The sequence below is a fragment of the Ranitomeya imitator genome, chromosome 6 (assembly GCF_032444005.1).
Source record: "Ranitomeya imitator isolate aRanImi1 chromosome 6, aRanImi1.pri, whole genome shotgun sequence".
Classification (NCBI taxonomy): domain Eukaryota; kingdom Metazoa; phylum Chordata; class Amphibia; order Anura; family Dendrobatidae; genus Ranitomeya; species Ranitomeya imitator.
In genome coordinates this window covers 528,373,618-528,396,755 of record NC_091287.1, presented here as the reverse complement: position 1 = coordinate 528,396,755, position 23,138 = coordinate 528,373,618, and the positions used below count along the sequence as shown (strand labels likewise).

The 23,138-nt window shown below is 47.3% G+C and overlaps 1 protein-coding gene across 1 annotated transcript in view; it reads right to left on the bottom strand.

Annotated features, from left to right (window-relative positions):
* Positions 1 to 7,484, bottom strand: part of ANXA13 (annexin A13) — a 62,224-nt gene extending 54,740 nt beyond the window's left edge. The window contains exon 1 of the mRNA XM_069731852.1: positions 7,403 to 7,484. Within this exon, the coding sequence (XP_069587953.1) occupies positions 7,403 to 7,417 (15 nt within the window). The 5' untranslated portion in view covers positions 7,418 to 7,484. The remainder of the gene's footprint in view (positions 1 to 7,402) is intronic.
* Positions 7,485 to 23,138: the final 15,654 nt, after the last annotated feature.

Below are 23,138 nucleotides of genomic sequence, written 5' to 3'. Positions count from 1 at the left end.
CAGCGTTGGTCATAAGTGTCTGATCGTTGGCAGCCCGTCCATTGGACAGACATGTACCGCCGTCTAGTCAAAGTCTATGGGACAGGGATGGCCGAGTGGTGGACTCGGAGACCTCCATGAACCTCACCGTCTTTGAATAGAGGGGGAGTGCGCAGTCTCAATCAATGCCCCAACTATGGTGGTCCCACCCAAATCACCTGAGGATAAGTGACAAATGGTCATTTTGGGAAAACAAAGATCTGTCTATTCATATTGGTGAATTGTGAGTTATTACAGGGGTCAGCCTTATAGATGGGTGGTCTCATATTCTATATTCAGGAGCACGCTGCTCCCTGCTTTCCTTGTCAGGGAGGGGATGAGCTTCTGAAGATTTGCAATTCAGACCAGCGGAATGGATGCACCTCTAGTCCAAACTGTGTGCTCTCCAAAGCTGCCAGCAGAGACAGCTTTGCTTCTGCATCATTTAAAGGGGTTGTCCACTACTAGGACAACTTCTTCTAGAACAAAATGTTTTGTGCCGATAAAATAATAAAGCTTATATTCCCTTCCCGTGCCGATGGGGCTCCCGTGCTGTTCTTGTGACATATAACCCTGGCGCCCAATCAGCAACAGTATCACTGTCTCCACCTTCGGACAAGTCAAACATGAAGAGGAAGTCCAGGCTGCAGCTGATCCCTAGCTTCCTCTTCCTGCTCACTCAATTCGACAGGAGGCGGGGACAGTGATTGGGTGCTGGGGTCACAACAACAGCATGGGAGCCCTGGGAAACGGAGTGCTGACATGGCGGGAATGGCCCTGGCACAAGAGGGGAGTATAGGCTTTATAATTTTAAAGGGGCCAAGCGAAGGGTATGAGAAGTTGTCCAAGTAGTGGATAACTTCTTTAAAGAGTTCAGAGGGATGGTGGCTGGCCAGATCAGAGCTGGATGGAGTCTGGGGGGATGGAGGCTTGTCGGATCAGAGCTGGATGGAGTCTGGGGGGATGGAGGCTTGCCGGATCAGAGCTGAATGGAGTCTGGGGGATGGAGGCTTGCCAGATCAGAGCTGAATGGAGTCTGGGGGGGATGGAGGCTTGCCGGATCAGAGCTAGAGTTTGGGGGATGGAGGCTTGCTGGATCAGAGCTGGATGGAGTCTGGGGGGATGGAGGCTTGCTGGATCAGAGCTGGATGGAGTATGGGGGAATAGAGGCTTGCCAGGTCAGAGCTGGAGTCTGGGGGATGGAGGCTTGCCGGATCAGAGCTAGAGTTTGGGGGATGGAGGCTTGCTGGATCAGAGCTGGATGGAGTCTGGGGGGATGGAGGCTTGCCGTATCAGAGCTGGATGGAGTTTGGGGGAATGGAGACTTGCTGTATCAGAGCTGGATGGAGTTTGGGGGAATGGAGGCTTGCCGGATCAGAGCTGGATGGAGTTTTGGGGAATGGAGTCTTGCCAGATCAGAGCTGGATGGAGTCTGGGGGATGGAGGCTGGCCAGATTAGAGCTGGATGGAGTCTGGGGGATGGAGGCTTGCCGGATCAGAGCTGGATGGAGTTTGGGGGAATGGAGGCTTGCCGGATCAGAGCTGGATGGAGTTTTGGGGAATGGAGTCTTGCCAGATCAGAGCTGGATGGAGTCTGGGGGATGGAGGCTGGCCAGATTAGAGCTGGATGGAGTCTGGGGGATGGAGGCTTGCTGGATGGAGTTTTGGGGAATGGAGGCTTGCCAGATCAGAGCTGGATGGGGGCTTGCCGGATCAGAGCTGGATGGAGTCTGGGGGGATGGAGGCTGGCCAGTTTAGAGCTGGATGGAGTCTGGGGATGGAGGCTTGCTGGATCAGAGCTGGATGGAGATTTGGGGAATGGAGGCTTGCCAGATAAGAGCTGGACGGAGTCTGGGGGGATGGAGGCTGGCCAGATTAGAGCTGGATGGAGTCTGGGGGATGGAGGCTTGCCAGATCAGAGCTGGATGGAGTTTTGGGGAATGGAGGCTTGCCAGATCAGAGCTGGATGGAGTTTTGGGGAATGGAGGCTTGCCAGATTAGAGCGGGATGGGGGCTTGCCGGATCAGAGCTGGATGGAGTCTGGGGGGATGGAGGATTGCCAGATCAGAGTTGGATGGAGTCTAGGGGGATGGAGGCTTGCCGGATCAGAGCTGGATGGAGTCTGGGGGTTGAAGGCTTGCCGGATCAGAGCTGGATGGAGTCTGGGGGGATGGAGGATTGCCAGACCAGAGTTGAATGGAGTCTAGGGGGATGGAGGCTTGCCGGATCAGAGCTGGATGGAGTCTGGGGGTTGAAGGCTTACCGGATCAGAGCTGGATGGAGTCTGGGGGGATGGAGAATTGCCAGATCAGAGTTGAATGGAGTCTAGGGGGATGGAGGCTTGCCGGATCAGAGCTGGATGGAGTCTGGGGGGATGGAGGCTTGCCGGATCAGAGCTGGATAAAGTCTGGGGGGGATGGAGGCTTGCCGGATCAGAGCTGGATGGAGTCTGGGGGGTAGGAGGATTGCCAGACCAGAGTTGGATGGAGTCTAGGGGGATGGAGGCTTGCCGGATCAGAGCTGGATGGAGTCTGGGGGTTGGAGGCTTGCCGGATCAGAGCTGGAGTCTGGGGGATGGAGCATTGCCAGATCAGAGTTGGATGGAGTCTAGGGGGATGGAGGCTTGCCGGATCAGAGCTGGATGGAGTCTGGGGGGATGGAGGCTTGCTGGATCAGAGATGGATGGAGTATAGGGGAATGGAGGCTTGCCGGATCAGAGCGGGATGGAGTCTGGGGGGATGGAGGCTTGCCGTATCAGAGCTGGATGGAGTTTGGGGGAATGGAGGCTAGCCGGATCAGAGCTGGATGGAGTCTGGGGGAATGGAGGCTTGCCAGATCAGAGCTGGATGGAGTCTGGGGGGATGGAGGCTGGCCAGATCAGAGCTGGATGGAGTTTGGGGGGATGAAGGCTTGCCAGATCAGAGCTGGATGGAGTCTGGGGGGATGGAGGCTTGCCGGATCAGAGCTGGATGGGGTCTGGGGGATGGAGGCTGGACAGATCAGAGCTGGATGGAGTCTGGGGGAATGAAGGCTTGCAGGATCAGAGCTGGATGGAGTCTGGGGGGATGAAGGCTTGCTGGATCAGAGCTGGATGGAGTCTGGGGGGATGGAGGCTTGCTGGATCAGAGCTGGATGGAGTCTGGGGGGATGGAGGCTTGCTGGATCAGAGCTGGATGGAGTCTGGGGGGATGGAGGCTGGCCAGATCAGAGCTGGATGGAGTCTGGGGGGATGAAGGCTTGCCAGATCAGAGCTGGATGGAGTCTGGGGGGATGGAGGCTTGCCGGATCAGAGCTGGATGGGGTCTGGGAGATGGAGGCTGGACAGATCAGAGCTGGATGGAGTCTGCGGGAATGAAGGCTTGCAGGATCAGAGCTGGATGGAGTCTGGGGGCATGAAGGCTTGCAGGATCAGAGCTGGATGGAGTCTGGGGGGATGGAGGCTTGCTGGATCAGAGCTGGATGCAGTCTGGGGGGATGGAGGCTTGCCGGATCAGAGCTGGATGGAGTCTGGGGGGGATGGAGGCTTGCCGGATCAGAGCTGGATGGAGTCTGGGGTGATGAAGGCTTGCCGGATCAGAGCTGGACGGAGTCTGGAGGGATGGAGGCTTGCCGGATCAGAGCTGGATGGAGACTGGACGGATCAGAGCTGCGTTTATAAGCTGTATAGGAAATAGCTTGCAAACACATGCTCTTTGGCTAGGATGTTGGGTACTCTAAGGTTGGTGGTAACAATGACAATGAGCTTTAAAGTTAAGATTAAACATCCCTCCGTTGAGGGCCAGTCAGATAGCTGTAGACAGTGCCTCTCTGTCACTTAGGAGGGTCCAGAACGACTTTGTCTTATGGTTTAGTGATATAAATGAGCTCCATGTACTGCTTCATGTTCCCTAAGGTGGTGCTGTAGAAAACACGTGCCTTCTGATGGATTTTCCAATGTATGTAAAAAAAACATTAATTAACTAAAAACTTTACACTTCTGCAGTGAAAGCAGGAAATGTCCTCCATGACACGAGGGTGTAGGAATCTGAGATATGGGATATTGTTTCATGGCTGATTTAGCGTTGTCTCTATATATTCACATGCGGTAGATTTGCTACCTAACTTTCTATAGCCGCGAGATTAGTAGGACCACCAGGGTCCCCCAGTAATCCCAAGAGCAAGATCCCATTTGTGAATGGAGTGATGGTGCGGATGCAGACCTCCGCCGCTCCATGCATTATCAATGGGACTGACGCAAGTATGGACAACATTCAGTTCTAGTAAATCCCCTATAAAAGCCCCCAAATACATGAGGAAAAGGTTGGTCAGCTTGGCCTCTGATGTGTATGGAGACGACCAGACTGTCACCCCCCACCCGTAAATGCACGGTCTGCCAATCTGTGCATGCGTGTGTGTGACGACAGCATTAGGGGAAGCTGCCAAAATTGTGTATTGTATGCTTTAAATAAAATCTTTACCTTTACAGCAAAATCCCCTTAAATTTGTTTTCTTACTAAAATATGTTGTTGGCTTCATAAAAATATTTCAAAATAATAATAATAATAATTATTATTATTATAATAGTGTTATTAATAATAGTTAAAAAAATTATAATAAAACATAATAGTGCTCTTGATAACAATAATATTAAAAATGATACTGAAAATAATAATGATAATAATAATAATAATAATTTTTATTTATATAGCGCCAACATATTCCGCAGCACGTTACAATTAAGATAATAAAATTATTAAAAAAAAGTGATAATAAAATGGTATTAAAAAAATAATAATGATAATAATAATGTTAATAAAATTATAAAAATAATGATGATAACATGATGAAAAATATCGATATGAATAATAATGATAATAAAAAATAATAGTGATAATAATGATTATAAAATGAAAAATAGTAATAATAATGATAAGTAAAAATAATAAATAATGGTAATGATGAAAATAAAAAAAATGTGATGATAAAAATAATAGTAATAATAACAACGATGATAATAACGTTGTATAAAATTAGTAATAAAATCATAAGTATAATTGATTCTCAGCTAGGCATAATTACCGGTAATAAAAAAAATCATATTCTAAAAATAAATGTGACAAATAATAACAGTAATCATTTTGCCTTCTAGATTTGCACTTATTTAAAAAACTATTTGTGAAATCTTTGACAATTCTTTGAACTTCGGCTTTCATTTATGCAGCCAGAGTCCTCCGCCATCAGGGTTTCGGTAAATTGTGAGGCACAATATAATCAGTGGTCCCGAAGTTGACCTTAGGGTCACCATATTTATTATATCCCCCCTGTACTAACAAGTAAGCCTCCTGATGTGCCGAAATTGGAGAAACGCGTTGAGGCAGGAATGGATCGATCCATTGATTCTAGTGATATTGGGTACTATTTAGCAATGCGCTTTTAGTGCTACATACTGTATATATGTATATATATATATATATATATATATACATATATATATATATATCTAGGTGTCATTAGAGCTGTTGGCAGCCGTCAGCCCTCGGTGCTCAGTATCGGCACAGGTGAATCTCGTGATTCAGGGAGATGACCTCTTCGCTCTTGGCTGTAGCGTGATTTCCCTTACTTGTAGGGTTAACTCTACATTCATTCCCTCTGATGAGATTTGTCTCTAGTCGATTATTGTAATAAAATATTGTCCTATTCACTGCCAAGAGTATAAAATGAATTCACACTTTTATTACATACAACATTGTGGTTTGTCCGTAATAAAGCGAATTCTACCCTCGATATATTACGTTCCAGGTAAATTTATCTGGAAATGTATTGATACCATTATGCAGTAATTATATTAGAGGGACGCTATCATCTGATTCACGCTCCTGAACCATGAGCAGAGTTATTTTAGCCGTGTATGTCCTAAGCACATTAGATCAATCACCGGTCTTGGCCGTCTTTCCCATACGCAGTAGCGTCGGCCAAGTGCTCCACGGCACACTTTGAGAAAGCCGCCAACAGACATCTCTGCTTTTCTCCTGGAGGACAAAGCAATCGGCAGTCTGTAATCGGACATACCCAACTGACATCTCCACCGACCGTCCATCAGCCGCCACCTCCATAAGTGTCGGCCAAACCCATCGATATTGGCCGCACCGGCCAATATTAGTCTAATGTGCGTGGAGGCCGTTACACAGAGAATATGCTTTTCGATAAACCGTCCGATAACTAGTCCGATGCTGCCGCCCACCCCACTCCCCTACACTGGCAGATCTTTCCACTTACAGACACTTCAGAAGAGACCTGTCAGTCTAGGAGACCTGGACATAGGGAGAAGCCACCAGGGACCGCAGCCAAGACAGTAAAGGATGGTTTTCCTGAAACGCAACAGCATACATGGCTACGCTTGCACAGTCAGGGTCTGAATCACGCTGCCCGTGGTCCAGACCCCATCAGATTCCCGTGAATAATTCATTTTTTTTTCTCATCCTGAATACGGTCTCATGCAGACGTCTTGGTCCAATCATGGACCACAATATACTGGCTGGCTGCGGGTCTCCAGATTTCCAGATTCTCCATGTATTTCTATGAGGCTGTCACACTCGGGAGACCCGCCGGCCAGCCTGTGCATTGGGGTCTGTGAGGAATGAGATCCATGGACAGGTCCATGAGCCCTTAGGCCGATTTCACAAGCCATTTTTTTTCTCATACGTGAAAAACAATCCAAGTCTTTTTTAGCGCGCCGCATCCATTGTTTTTTTAGTCCTTCCGTCACTTTTTACATTCCTGGTTGCATCCGCTTTTCTCAGAGGAATAAAACCATTTCTTAGCCTCTCTCCTACCCACTAAACAGTAAAATACGGAAAACATCCATGGGCTTTACGCTTTGTTTTTTTCCAGTTGACCATTGACTTGCATTGGCGAAACTCATCCGCAACAACTGATCAAAATGGAACATGTCTTCAAATTCTAGAATAATCCGCAAACCCCCTCCCCCCCAAAAAAACGGACATATGAAAAGACAGAATAATTGTAACCAATCTATGGTCTATCTGTACAAATAATGGAGGGCACACAAAAAAACTGGTGTGAAAGACACGGAACCCAAATATAAAACACAGCACAAATATTCTTAAATTGGGTTTCATAAAAATCTAAAAAAAGTATGAATTTATGTAAAATATTAACATTTAAAATGCATGAAGTAATATCAGTGAATAATATTAATATACTGAGCGGATGTAGCAGAGCTGAATCTCTCATGTATACCCACTTGTTGGATAATGTAGCAGGGCTACCTGCAGTCCTATGTAAAACCCCAAACTATTTCAAACCATTTTTGTTCCAAAATCAATGTCTAACAAGTCCAGCTCTGCTGCATCGCAGTACCGTGTCAGGCATAGAGAAAGCTTACATGGAAGTTGCCCATGGTCCTGTTTGTTGTTCTGCAGGAGAAGGAGTTTGCTGATAACGAGTCTGCTGGGAATTGCCCGAGTCCAGTTTTATGAGATGAGCCGGATTAATGAATAACTCCCGCCATTATCTAATAGGCTACTTTACAGAGTATTGGTGAGGGCTCGGTGAGTAAACTTTAGAGCCGCCCATCAATATCCAAGCCAAAGTAGCCGTAAATAGCTGTCATTTGTTATCCCGAAGGAAAACCCCAGGGGAACCTATGAAATATTGGGAGTGTTTATTAGGGAGTTTTCTCATCAACCCGTTAGGATGTGGCCTAGTTTAGCTCCTTAAAGAGAACATCTCACCAAGTAAAAAGTGGTCTGTTTTTGCTCTTTATTTATTTCCACTGCTCCAAGCTTTATTTTCTCTAAAGTCCACCATACGGTTCCACTGCTAATTTATATGGGCTTTAGAAGGAAGGCGTGGCTCACAGGATCCTCTGGGGCGTGTCTCTGCATAATTACCTTGCGAGCCACACCCCTTTTGGGAAAGATCATAAAAATTTACACTAAATTAAATAGCCCATATCTCTGGATAAGTATGACAGATTTTAAAAAAATATATGAATAATTAGGGGAACAGCAGGAAAACTATAGGAGCAAAACTGGACCCTTTTTTACCTAGATTCTCTTTACAGGGACCCTCTAACCTCTACATTAAATGTGACTATATATTTCTCATGTATAATCACCTCCCCTGGTGCCCTCCTTCCTATAACTGCCGCATACGTTAGTCAGGTCGGCGCTCTGGTTGTCTCCTGCCATGATGACCTGTTTTGTCCCGTAAGATGGGAAGCACCAATGGCATCACCAGAACTTGTCCATCTCAAGATTTCTCGAGCACGCTCGGGGGTCCTCCGAGTATTTTTTAGTGCTCAGAGATTTAGTTTTCATCGCCGCAGCTGAATGATTTACAGCTACTAGCCAGGCTGAGTACATGTGGGGGTTGCCTGGTTGCTAGGGAATCCCCACATGTAATCAAGCTGGCTGACAGATGTAAATCATTCATCTGCCGAGATGAAAACTAAATCTCCAAGCACTAAAAAATACTCGGAGGACCCCCGAGCGTGCTCGGGAAATCTCGAGTAACGAGTAATTTTTTTTGTCATTTACCATAGGAGTCATATAATGTAGAATTCTATTTGATTCAATACCGTATGTTTGTTTTTGTTATTTCTTTATTTTTTTAAACCGGAAAAAAAGGAGTTGATTAGAATTTTTGTTTTATATTTTTTAAAACTTTTATTTATTACTTTTTTTTCTTAGAACCCACGATCAACCAAATGCTTGTTCATATACCATAGAACTGCAGTATATAGCAAAAATCACAGTCTTCTAGGATGCCCAGTAAGTGACTAATTTTCACAGAAGTACCAACAAGTCAGCCATGTTGGCAACCACATCATAGTTGTCTGACGGTCGTCAAAATGGTCACACAGGCAGGATCTTGTGAGCTTAACGGGCCTGTCGGAGATTGACAGCAGGATTTAATTTGTCAAACAGCAGCAATCTGAGCAAGCTCCGGTTGCATCTGTTAGTTTTCAAAAACAGCAATTCTGACATAGTTTTTGTGATTTTTTTCTACAGCTTTCAGCATTAAAAATAACATGTTACCTTTTTTTTTTTTTTTTTTTTAATGGTATGACCTCTGTTTGCTGCTGTTAAGGCTCCGTCCTGCCACCATCTGACATTCTCCAATAACAATTCTAAGATCTTGCATCATCCAGGAGCAGAGAGATCAGCAGATCACAGATCGGTCCAGTGACTCAGTGTCACCCTGTCTCTGCTGATTCACCTGTGATGAAGTGACGGCAGCGATGGCCTCTGCGTCATCCTCCGACTGATATCTGAGCCATGGTAACAATACTCGCTCAATGTCAATGCAGCAAACGATCAATGACAGGAACAAGCTGCCAATCAGCAAAACACTCGTTCATCAGATTAAATGATTTTTAAAGGGGTTGGCCAGTCCCAGCAGGATATGTGATGACTTGTTGATCGGTGGGGTTTGGACTGCTGGGACCCCAACAGATCGAGACAATTGGGCACTATTATCCCTGTTAGAATGGAGCGTCAGTGGACATGTGCTGCGCTCGACTATTTCTGGCAGCCCCATAGAGAATGAATGTCGTGGCGGACTAATGGCCGCTCTATATTAAATATGCTGCTAATCGGTGGAGGTCCAAGCAGATATCTATAAGTTATCGCCCTAGCCTTCAGACAGGTGATGACTTACTGTCACCAGACAATCCCTTTAAGCATGCTAAACAGGAAGCTAGTGCAAACAGGACATGTGCTGCTGGGAGCAGCGACAATCGATGCGCACAGAACGATCTATTAACGATCATTCTCTGTCCGTCAGAAGAGGTCGGCCAATCTGAACAGGCTATTAAATGACCGCTGTAGCCAAACATGTAGCCGATTGGCAGTTGTTTAATGGCCACGTTTGTGCAATGCTAATGCGCCTTAAATCAATATCGCCAGACGGTGTAGTGCTAAAAAGATCCCGGCATGTGGCACGCAGCGCCAATCACGCAGCTCCATACATAAAATGAATAGGACAATGAAATATACACCGTAATCCTTATGTAAAATTCTTGACCTTGTGAGTCATGTGCTCGCGTATTCTGCTTCTTAGCACTCTTCACAATATCTCTGCAGATATAACACACTACCAGCTCAGGAATAACCCAGCCTCAATAGCAACTTGTATGGCAAAGGAAACGCAGGGTTTATGATGTAAAGAAGTAACAAGACACTAATGGTTCATTCAGAACGGCAGCTCTCCACCCAATAACGAGCATGTGGTCACTATATACAAGTATTATACCCCAGAGCTGCACTCACTATTCTGCTGGTGCAGTCACTGTGTACATACATTACATTACTGATCCTGAGTTACATCCTGTATTATACTCCAGAGCTGCACTCACTATTCTGCTGGTGCAGTCACTGTGTACATACATTAGATTACTGATCCTGAGTTACATCCTGTATTATACTCCAGAGCTGCACTCACTATTCTGCTGGTGCAGTCACAGGCCAGTGGTAGGCCACGATTTCCACCTGCAAAGGGAACTCTGGATGTGCCTTCAGACCGGCCGGTCTCAAACAGCCCTGTTAACCGTGCTCTGGATTGAGGATCCTGAAGTCTTCAGTAAAGAGTAGTGTTGAGCATTCCGATACCGCAAGTATCGGTTATCGGCCGATACTTGCGGTATCGGAATTCCGATACCGAGATCCGATACTTTTGTGGTATCGGGTATCGGTATCGGATACATAGAGATGTGTAAAATAAAGAATTAAAATAAAAAATATTGATATATTTACCTCTCCGGCGGCCCCTGGACTCAGCGCGGGTAACCGGCAGGCTTCGTTGTTCAAAATCAGCGCTTTTAGGACCTGAGAATCACGTCCCGGCTTCTGATTGGTCGCGGGCCGCCCATGTGACCGCCACGCGACCAATCACAAGCCGCGACGTCACCGCAAGCTATTAACGCGCTCATTTTTAAAAATGAGCGCGTTAATGACTTTCAAAGACGTAGCGGCTTGTGATTGGTCGCGGCCACGCGACCAATCACAAGCCGCTACGTCTTTGAAAGTCATTAACGCGCTCATTTTTAAAAATGAGCGCGTTAATAGCTTGCGGTGACGTCGCGGCTTGTGATTGGTCGCGTGGCCGCGACCAATCACAAGCCGCTACGTCTTTGAAAGTCATTAACGCGCTCATTTTTAAAAATGAGCGCGTTAATAGCTTGCGGTGACGTCGCGGCTTGTGATTGGTCGCGTGGCCGCGACCAATCACAAGCCGCTACGTCTTTGAAAGTCATTAACGCGCTCATTTTTAAAAATGAGCGCGTTAATAGCTTGCGGTGACGTCGCGGCTTGTGATTGGTCGCGGCCACGCGACCAATCACAAGCCGCTACGTCTTTGAAAGCCATTAACGCGCTCATTTTTAAAAATGAGCGCGTTAATAGCTTGCGGTGACGTCGCGGCTTGTGATTGGTCGCGGCCACGCGACCAATCACAAGCCGCTACGTCTTTGAAAGCCATTAACGCGCTCATTTTTAAAAATGAGCGCGTTAATAGCTTGCGGTGACATCGCGGCTTGTGATTGGTCGCGGCCACGCGACCAATCACAAGCCGCTACGTCTTTGAAAGTCATTAACGCGCTAATTTTTAAAAATGAGCACGTTAATAGCTTGCGGTGACGTCGCGGCTTGTGATTGGTCGCGTGGCCGCGACCAATCACAAGCCGCTACGTCTTTGAAAGTCATTAACGCGCTCATTTTTAAAAATGAGCGCGTTAATAGCTTGCGGTGACGTCGCGGCTTGTGATTGGTCGCGTGGCCGCGACCAATCACAAGCCGCTACGTCTTTGAAAGTCATTACCGCGCTCATTTTTAAAAAATGAGCGCGTTAAGGACCTGCGAATGACGTCACGGCTTGTGATTGGTCGCGTGGCGGTCACATGGGCGGCCCGCGACCAATCAGAAGCCGGGACGTGATTCTCAGGTCCTAAAAGCGCTGATTTTGAACAAAGAAGCCTGCCGGTTACCCGCGCTGAGTTCAGGGGCCGCCGGAGAGGTAAATATATCAATATTTTTTATTTTAAGTCTTTATTTTACACATCCCTATGGATCCCAGGGCCTGAAGGAGAGTTTCCTCTCCTTCAGACCCTGGGAACCATGAGAATACCTTCAGGTACTTGATGTCCCATTGACTTGTATTGGTATCGGATATCGGTATCGGCGATATCCGATATTTTTCGGGTATCGGCCGATACTATCCGATACCGATACTTTCAAGTATCGGACGGTATCGCTCAACACTAGTAAAGAGGTAAAGAGACTGCAACCCTGTGTCCTCGTTATTGACTGCACCTCACACCATCGCCATCCACCTTACTGGGAAGCCCTGGGGACATACTTCACCTGTGGGAAGGTATACCATCTAGCTGCCATCACATCACCCCAGTGGACCCCAAGCAGCGTCGGTCACCCTGACCGAATACCGCAGGTGGCGTCACAAAACCTTGACAGACTCGTATCACCTTTTATTGGACGCCCCTTATCAGGGTAACGGACTGGGTCCAGCCACCGTGACATCCCCAGAACTGAGCCAGAAAGGACCGGTACCGAGTAACCCGCGGCCCTGCGTCTGGGGGCGCTCCATGTACATACCTTACATTACTGATCCTGAGTTACATCCTGTATTATACTCCAGAGCTGCACTCACTATTCTGCTGGTGCAGTCACTGTGTGCAAACATTACATTACTGATCCTGTACTGATCCTGAGTTACATCCTGTATTACACTCCAGAGCTGCATTCACTATTCTGCTGGTGCAGTCACTGTGTACATGCATTATATTACTGATCCTGTACTGATCCTGAGTTACATCCTGTATTATACTCCAGAGCTGCACTCACTATTCTGCTGGTGCAGTCACTGTGTACATACATTACATTACTGATCCTGAGTTACATCCTGTATTATACTCCAGAGCTGCACTCACTATTCTGCTGGTGCAGTCACTGTGTACATACATTACATTACTGATCCTGAGTTACATCCTTTATTATACTCCAGAGCTGCACTCACTATTCTGCTGGTGCAGTCACTGTGTACATACATTACATTACTGATCCTGAGTTACATCCTGTATTATACTCCAGAGCTGCACTCACTATTCTGCCTGTGCGGTCACTAAGAAACATCTGCTGTGTACTCATGTGGTATGGCCAGGAGCAGATGCAGTGGTCATATGCAGGTGACTCATGAGAAATAATGTCCATCGGAAAGTACTGGATTAATTGTCCTTTGGGGTTAGTGAGTCGTTGGCCCAATTACATGATGTACATGTTTGATATCTCTACATTACGTTGATGGCGCTCATACAGAAATCAATAAATTGTTATCTATTATCAGTAAAGTCCCAGATAATGGACTCCAGAAACACAACTGGAGTAATAGTAAATCTTCACTGTAAAGAGGAATGTGTCTATCACTGCGGTACAAGGTCTGATCTCAGCTTATCACAGGTATCTTCTCCATTGATGTCCCAGGAAACTATGACCTACAGAAGGGGAATTCTGGTCAACAATTGGCCCTTACTCCACCGCTCAGCTCCAGGTGTGCAGTCTACATCAAAGCACCTGCCTCCCCTCCCGGCAGTGTAGTGTCTGTACCTCACCCTCCATCTTATAGCCTGAATATCTATAATTCCTGTAATTCCTTTCTTCTGTTTAAGGATGGTGATCAGTGCACATAATGCTAAGTTCACACCTGCGTATAAAAAAATCGGTCTCTTTTTCCACCAGAAAAAAACAGGTGATTTTTCATCTGCATTGTCATCCGTACGGCACCCGTATTTATAAATCACAATTAATGCAATTTACTAAACCAGAACAGTTTCCTATGTTAAGAATTGCACTGTATGTATAAAAATCGGGTGCTTTGCGTTTGATCAGTTCGAGATTCGATTATTTTTGCGCACCCATAGACTTGAATCCAGCGTCATCCAAAATCTGGAAGAGAATAGTGTGTGCTAAGATTTTATTTAACAGTGGACATTTGGTTTGTGTGAAAAAAGTCACTTGAACAGCACTAGTGAATAACGTTGGTCTGAGTGCTATCCGGGTGCTGTCCGAGTGCTGTTCGGGTGTTGTCCAGGAACTGTCCTGGTGCTGTTCGGGTTCTGTCCGAGTGCTGTTCAGGTGCTGTCCTGGTGCTGTCCGGGTTCTGATGGAGTGCTGTCCAGGTGATGTTCGGGTGCTGTCCGAGATCTGTTCAGGTGCTGTCCAGGTGCTGTCCAGGTGCTGTTCGAGTGCTGTCCAGGTGCTGTCCGAGTGCTGTCCGAGTGCTGTCCAGGTGATGTTCGGGTGCTGTCCGAGTGCTGTCCAGGTGCTGTTCGAGTGCTGTCCAGGTGCTGTTCGGGTTCTGCTCCGGGTGCTGTCCAGGTGATGTTCGGGTGCTGTCAGAGTGCTGTCCAGGTGCTGTTCAGGTGCTGTTCGAGTGCTGTCCAGGCGCTGTCCAGGTGCTGTCTGAGTGCTGTCCATCCACTCAAGGCAGCTTGAGCCTTTTTATAGGGTCTCTATCACTACCCAGGCTCTTCAGGTGCTGCTTCACCTCCAGGTGTGGTGTGGGCAAACCTCATATAGTTCTTTGCCCTTCAGTTCTGCCGTGTGACCTGGAGTACAACACGACCTCGGGCTCTCGTGCCTGGTTCCTGCGCTTCGGCTCTGAGGGTGCCCGATCACAGTTCCCCTCTGAGCCCCTTTCCTTCCTCTGTGCTCCTTTCCTCTTATGCTTCACTACGCTCAACCCCTCAGGTTCTCTTCCTTCCCAGGAGCTGCAGCACAGTCCTGGCTGCATGGCTCCACTGTCTGCAGACTTCCTTCTTTCTCACTCTCTGCTCCAGACTGATCTAATCCTCCTCCAGACCAGAACACTTAAAGCTAGGGAAGCTCCCCTGAATCTGGGTTCAGAGCTCCCTCTTCTGGCCTGGATTTGGAATGTGTTGAATGTGGGTGATTTTCCTGATAAAGAGAATCCCCCTTGCCTCCAGGCTTGATATCGCCCTCCCCGAAGGGAAGGCAACATCACTGTAACAACCGGTTATCTGGGGTGTTACATGTGCGCTGCAATACACATCAGCTGAATGTGCCCTTATGACCCTGGCTAGCATTCTCTTCTCTGGTTATTACTCTGGTCCCTGTCTCACTCTCAGTCCGTTACTTTCTCTACCAGTTTTTGGTTTTACCCCCTCTTTTGGATATTTTCTAGAATGGAGAGAATCATGTTAAGTGGTCTGCGCGATCATATTAGGTGAGCTGTGTTGTGGGAAATGAGGAGACTTGGAGTGCCAGAAAAAGTTTTTATTAGTTCCGACCTTGTACTGGCAATGTTTTTCAAGGTCAAAAAAACAAATGATTCTTTTGACATGAATGCACTGCAATAGCTGGTCTGACACTATTGCCCATTCCTACTTGCACAGGTATTAAGCACCAGTCCCTCACCAGTCTCCTCACCATTTCTGATGTTGCATGCTTTGCACAGTAAGGCATCAGCATACATGCTCCCTTTTCCCATTCCCTTCTAGGCTAATATCTCCCACATCCCAGAAGGTCAGCTGTAGCCTCCATTGGGTATGAGTCAAGCACAATCAACATTACTTTACCTCTAGAGATAGGGCAGGTCAGTATTTTATGGCTGCCGGATGGGATCACTGCGAACCGCCCCCTAATTCCAGTTCTTCTTTTGATTATTCAGCCTGGAACAAAATCATTGTTGCACACACATTGTCACACCATGCCAGCTAATCCAAAGAGGAGCCACAGATGCTGGAAAGTAGGAGGCATTTTGCAGGGCTCCCATCCAGTGACCACTGAGTACTGACATGGCTTCTCTAACTGGGTCCTGCAAATTTATTTACTCATGTCTACTTACCTCAATATCAGCAGTAAGACTCTCGTGTGTTCAACAGATTCCACAGAACTGACACTAATGTCACTAAAACATCAGCCGGCACTGAGAACATCCCAAGCATCCAGCCTCCAACGGGTGGGAAGGCATCTCAACCCACTATCCCATAGTAGGAACTGTTTTGTTTCATCAGCTTCCCATTGCCGTTCTTCAGGGTCTATTAAGTGCTTCTGATGGGACCACCTCTGTAGTCCCATCTGTTATGATCTGGTGGCCTAGGAACAGCATGTGACGTTCCCTGGAGAAGGTGGTACCTGTACTGACCGCAGACCCTGAACTTAGCACCGTAACTAGAAGTAGCCGTGGGATGTACCTAACACTCCCTAGACACCTCGACACAGCCTAAGGACTAACTTCCCCTAAAGATAGAAACGGGAAAACTATCTTGCCTCAGAGAAAATCCCCAAAGGATAGACAGCCCCCCACAAATATTGACTGTGAGAGGAGAGGGAAATGACATACGCAGACTGAAATCAGGATTTAGCAAAGGAGGCCTTTCTAGCTAAAAAGAAAGAATAGGACAGAGTACTATGCGGTCAGTATTGAAACACTAGAAAATATCCACCACAGAAAATACAAATCTCCACATCTGACTAAAGACATGGAGGGTATATCTGCATCTCCAGAGATACAGCTTGGCTGCAAAAAATCCTTACACAGACAAAGCTGGACAAGACAAAACATGAAAATGCACAGAACTATAAGGCCCACAGCATGTGCACAGCAAAAACAAAGCCTGAACTTATCTTTGTTGAAAAGAACAGCAAACAGGACCAGTCAGGGATGTGAATCCTCCAAAAACAATGGACAACTGGCACTGACTAAAGGATCAAGCAAGACTAAATAGCCCAGTCCAAATTCAATAAATGGACACACCAGATAAATGCTGTGATCCAAAGACAGCAGCACTACCACTCATAACCACCGGAGGGAGCCCAAGAGCAGAATTCACAACACCCATCCACACAGTTTTGAAAAAGTTTACCGAGTACACTGGCTGGCTGTGGGACCCTACCATTACATTCCGGTTATCTAGCCATCTGACTAATAAGCCATGAAAAAGCATATACTAACCACTTGTCACGACACAGCTGTTGGGTGACCTGGGACCAGGGGCTACTTTCCTGTCACTAACACTAGGGGGTGCCTTTCTCCTCAGGATATTTCTGAAGGTGAAGATGACGGGGCCTCCACCCTTGCCTTATCTCCTGAGTTAGCCGTCCGTCTTTTCTCTTCCCCCACCCAGGGAATAGGGGGCGCTACTGTGCATCGTAGTACACCAACCTGACAAACAAGGCAACACAAACAAGGGTTAACAGAAAACTCCAGGCATACAAAATATTCACTCATATATAACAGAAGAATGCACCGGGGCGTGGAGGTAGGGGAATAAACCAAAATAGAGAAGGATAGGGAATTACCATACATACAAACCAAGCAACAGTCACAGATAACTCCTCCAACTCTCCTTCTCCTCTGAACGCCTCTCCCTCTGTTAGCCATGCAGCAAATGCTAGCTCTGACAAGGATTGGTAACTGTGAAAAGGAGAACATACAGCTTAGATATTAGAAAAAAAATGTCGACAATGAGTGTGATCAATGAGTGGAACAGGCTGCCATGAGAGGTGGCGAGTTCTCCTTCAATGGAAGTCTTCACACAGAGGCTGGACATACATCTGTCTGAGATGGCTTAGCGAATCCTGGATCGAGTAGGGGGTTGGACACAATTATCCTGGAGGTCCCTTCCAATTTTAGCATTTTATAATTCTATGCTTCTAATCTAAGAATGCAAAAAACTATAAAAACAACAGTGATGGATCAGGGCCAAATTGTCTGGTGCCAAAGGTGCAATTTAATAAATTATATAAACATGAAGAAGAAGCAAAAGCCTCGATTCACTATTTGTGGGTTTTCTATCATGCAGAGTGAGCATTTCTGTATAGAAAGGAGTTGTGCGAAATAGCTGCCGGTCGAGTGATCGATCGTCTGAGCTATTACTTATCCTATAGCCATCTTAAAGGAAACCTGTCACCCCGAAAATCGCGGGTGAGGTAAGCCCACCGGCATCAGGGGCTTATCTACAGCATTCTGTAATGCTGTAGATAAGCCCCCGATGTTACCTGAAAAAGGAGAAAAAGACGTTATACAGTATTATACTCACCCAGGGGCGGTCCTGCTGCTGGTCAGGTCGGATGGGTGTCTCCGATCCGCTGCGGCGCCTCCTATCTTCTTTCCATGACGTCCTCTTCTGATCTTCAGCCACGGCTCCGGCGCAGGCGTACTTTGCTCTGCCCTCTTGAGGGCAGAGGATAGTGCTGCAGTGCGCAGGCGCCGGAAAGGTCAGAGGCCCGGCGCCTGCGCACTGCAGTACTTTGTCTGCCCTCAACAGGGCAGAGCAAAGTACGCCTGCGCCAGAGCCGTGGCTGAAGATCAGAAGAGGACGTCATGGAAAGAAGATAGGAGGCGCCGCAGCGGACCAGAGACGCCCATCCGACCTGACCAGCAGCGGGACCGCCCCTGGGCGAGTATAATATAACATCTTTTTCTCCTTTTTCAGGTAACATCGGGGGCTTATCTACAGCATTACAGAATGCTGTAGATAAGCCCCTGATGCCAGTGGGCTTACCTCACCCGCGATTTTCGGGGTGACAGGTTCCCTTTAAGGTTTATTGGGCCATGGGACGTAGAGACCCCCTGCGTATTGCTGCAATTGTGGCTTTTATACTATACGGCACTGTAGGGTATGCTGTAGGACCATCCACCATACAGGGAGGCGGACTTCCACAGAATGTATCAGACAGTATATCATATAATAGATGAGTCTTGTGCCCCACTCTGCTGTCCGTGGACACTGAGTGCATCCCTCCACAAGGTTGTAGCAATGTAGAGAAATCCAGGAACCAGGGCTCCAGACATTTTCCTTTTGGTAACTTTATTTTTGCAGAAAAATCACAACGTTTCGGTCGAACGGGGCCTTTAACAAGAAGTAGAACTCTTTTTGTGCCCGAAATGCTGTGATTTTTCTGCACTAATAAAGTTACCAAAGTGAAAATGTCTGGAGCCCTGGTTCCTGGATTTCTCAATATATCATGTAATGTAAGGCTGGCCCTGGACATGTTGTACCCATGATGCAATGAGTTCATTAAATGTACAATCTGGAAAATTGCAGTACTTTTTTAATATCTAGTAAAATAAAATAAATAAATAAATAAAAAGCAGATGAATTCTGTGTGCCATCACCTGGTTGGAGCTGAAGCACAGAGGACAGTTTATTCATGGACTGGGGAGTGGTCTGATATGACCGAGTTGCCATATCTGATAGGAAAACGACTATATGACCCTTATCAGGCTGAGCAAACAGACAGTACCAGGTAACCGCTGCACTTTGTGACTGTTGCCATGACGGCGGATCCCCCCCTTGGGTCCCGAGTAATATAACATAGCTTAGCCGTGACGGACCTTTCTCACATATTGTTCATAGTGACTGAGATCACAGGTATTTAGGTTCAGGACGTCCTTATCGCATCTTTCTATTATACATTATGGGATAATCTACAGGCTCTGCTTCATCGGGGCAAAGGTTCAGTTTGCTGCCCTAGCCCTGTATCTATATACAAGGACCAAGGCAAGATAGCTTGCTTGCGCCCCTTCTGGCTTTACTAGGTACACCCCTAGTGCAGTGTGACCTCTTGGAGCTACATTATTATTATTATTATTTATTGTTATAGCGCCATTTATTCCATGGCGCTTTACATGTGAGGAGGGGTATACATAATAAAAACAAGTACAATAATCTTAAACAATACAAGTCATAACTGGTACAGGAGGAGTGAGGACCCTGCCCGCGAAGGCTCACAATCTACAAGGGATGGGTGAGGATACAGTAGGCGAGGATAGAGCTGGTCATGCAGCGGTTTGGTTGATCGGTGGTTGCTGCAGGTTGTAGGCTTGTCGGAAGAGGTGGGTCTTCAGGTTCTTTTTGAAGGTTTCGATGGTAGGCGAGAGTCTGATGTGTTGTGGTAGAGAGTTCCAGAGTAGGGGTGATACGCGAGAGAAATCTTGTATACGATTGTGGGAAGAGGAGATAAGAGGGGAGTAGAGAAGGAGGTCTTGTGAGGATCGGAGGTTGCGTGTAGGTAAGTACCGGGAGACGAGGTCACAGATGTATGGAGGAGACAGGTTGTGGATGGCTTTGTACGTCATGGTTAGGGTTTTGTAGTGGAGTCTCTTGGCAATGGGGAGCCAGTGAAGGGATTGACAGAGGGGAGAGGTCGGGGAATAGCGGGGGGACAGGTGGATTAGTCGGGCAGCAGCGTTTAGAATAGATTGGAGGGGTGCGAGAGTGTTAGAGGGGAGGCCACAGAGCAGGAGGTTGCAGTAGTCAAGGCGAGAGATGATGAGGGCATGGACTAGGGTTTTTGCAGATTCATGGTTGAGGAATGAATGAATTCGTGAAATATTTTTGAGTTGAAGTCGGCAGGAAGTGGAAAGGGCTTGGATATGTGGTTTGAAGGAGAGATCAGCATCAAGGATTACCCCGAGGCAGCGAGCTTGTGGGACTGGGGAGAGTGGGCAGCCGTTTACTGTAATGGATAGGTTCGTTGGGGGGGTCACGTGAGATGGGGGAAAGATGATGAATTCTGTTTTGTCCATGTTAAGTTTCAGAAATCTAGCGGAGAAGAAGGATGAAACAGTCATTGAGGGATTCTGGTTAGAAGGGAGGTGATATCTGGTCCAGAGATGTAGATCTGTGTGTCATCAGCATAGAGGTGATACTGAAAGCCATGAGATTCTATGAGCTGTCCCAGGCCAAAGGTGTAAATGGAGAAGAGCAGGGGCCCAAGGACTGAACCTTGTGGGACTCCGACAGATAGAGGGCGAGGTGAGGAGGTGGTGTGTGAGTGGGAGACGCTGAATGTCCGGTCTGTTAGGTATGATGAGATCCAGGATAGGGCCAAGTCTGTGATGCCAAGGGATGAGAGGGTCTGTAATAATAGGGAATGGTCCACTGTGTCAAAGGCAGCCGACAGGTCGAGGAGGAGGAGGACAGAGTAGTGTCGCTTGCTCTTGGCGGTTAAGAGGTCATTGGTGACTTTAGTTAGGGCAGTTTCAGTGGAATGGTGTGACCGGAAGCCAGATTGTAGGCGGTCGAAGAGGGAGCAAGAAGAGAGATGGGAGGACAGTTCAAGGTAAACGTGTTGTTCCAGTAGTTTGGAGGCAAAGGGGAGAAGTGATATAGGGCGATAGCTAGATACAGAGGATGGGTCAAGAGAGGGCTTTTTGAGGATAGGTGTGATGGAGGCATGTTTAAAGCTTGAGGGGAAAACACCAGTTGTTAGTGATAGGTTGAAGAGATGGGTTAGGGTTGGGATGAAGACAGTGGTGAGGTTTGGGATGAGGTGGGATGGGAGCGGGTCAAGTGCACAGGTGGTGAGATGCGATCTTGAGAGTAGAGTGGAGAGTTGATCTTCTGTAAAGGTGGAGAAGTTGGTTTTGGAGGTGGAGGGCTGGGAAGACGGGAGGAAGGGCTCTGGGGGTTGTTGACCAAAACTGTCTCTAATACTATCAATCTTCTGCTTGAAAAATGAGTCAAAGTCTTCAGCGGAGATAAGTGGGGAGGGAGGAGATGCTGGGGGATGGAGGAGAGAATTGAAGGTGTTGAATAACTGTTTAGTGTTGTGAGACAGAGAGGATATGAGAGATGAGAAGTAGGTTTGTTTAGCTGTGGTGAGTGTGGTCTTGAAAGTAGTGAGGGACTGTTTGAATGCGATGAAGTGCTCGTTAGAGTGGGATCTTTTCCATCTGCGCTCAGCAGCCCTGGAAGCTCGCCTCAGTTCTTTGGTCAGGCTGGTGTGCCAGGGCTGTCTGTTGATTTTGCGAGCTTTGGTATGTGTAAGTGGGGCAGCAGATTCCAAAGCTACAGCTATTGTGGTGTTATATAGAGCGGCAGCATCATCTGCATTGTGTAGGGAACTTATGTCTGTGAGAGGGAGGAGGGATTCAGAGAATGAATGTAGGTCAAGATGTTTAAGATTTCTGTGAGGGTGTGAAAGTTTGTGGGGTGGGGATTGTAGACATGGAGTGGAGAGAGATGAGAATGTGAGAAGGTTGTGGTCAGAGAGTGGAAGAGGTGAGTTAGAGAGGTTAGAGAGCAGAGGCGGGTGAAGATGAGGTCCAGTGTGTGACCGTCTTTGTGAGTGGCTGCAGAAGACCATTGAGTGAGGCCGAAGGAGGAAGTCAGAGATAGAAGTTTAGTGGCAGCTGAGAGGGAAGAGTCAGTGGGGATATTGAAGTCACCCATGATGATAGTGGGAATGTCAGCGGCGAGGAAATGGAGTAGCCAGGTGGTGAAGTGGTCAAAGAAGGTGGTGGCTGGCCCTGGGGGGCGGTAAATGACAGCCAGTTGGAAGTTGGAGGGGGAGTAGATGCGCACAGAGTGCACCTCAAAGGAAGGGAGGGTAACAGAGGGTGGCAGTGGGATTGGGGTGAAGGAGCAGTTATCTGACAGGAGAAAACCAACTCCTCCGCCATGTTTGCTGCTGGGGCGGGGTGTGTGGGAAAGGTGGAAGCCACCGTAAGAGAGTGCAGCAGGGGAGGCTGTGTCAGAAGGGGTGAGCCAGGTTTCGGTGATGGCAAGGAAGGAAAGTTTGGTAGTAACAAAAAGATCATGGATGTAGGAAAGCTTGTTGCAGACAGAGCGAGCGTTCCACAGAGCTCCTGTTAGTGGGACTGGGGAGGCGGGGGCTGGGCGAATGGGTATAAGGTTAGAGAGGTTACGGAAGTTTGTGATAGAGCGTGAATGGAAGGTAGAAATGATTGTGGGAATATGGTGAGGAGGACCAGGATTTGGAGAGATATCACCAGCAGTGAGAAGGAGCAGAGAAAGTGTTAGCAGGTGGGAGCAGGAGAGGGCATGAGGGGGCTGTCTGTGCTTGCAGACAGAGGATTGTATGTTAAGGAACAGTTCTGTGGAGGAGGTGAGGTGAATGGGGAGGAATGAAGAGGAGATGAACAGTTCCTTACTTGGTATAGGGATCAGGGGAGTTAGCAGAAAGTGAAAGATTATAGGGGTGAAAGTGAAAACAAACAGAAACATTATTTAGAGTGACTGGCCAGTTACCTTCAGTTCCCTTCAGGTTCAACTCAGGTTTTAATTCTACTGTAATCCACACTTTTAAGGACACACTTCTAAGGGATCACACAGC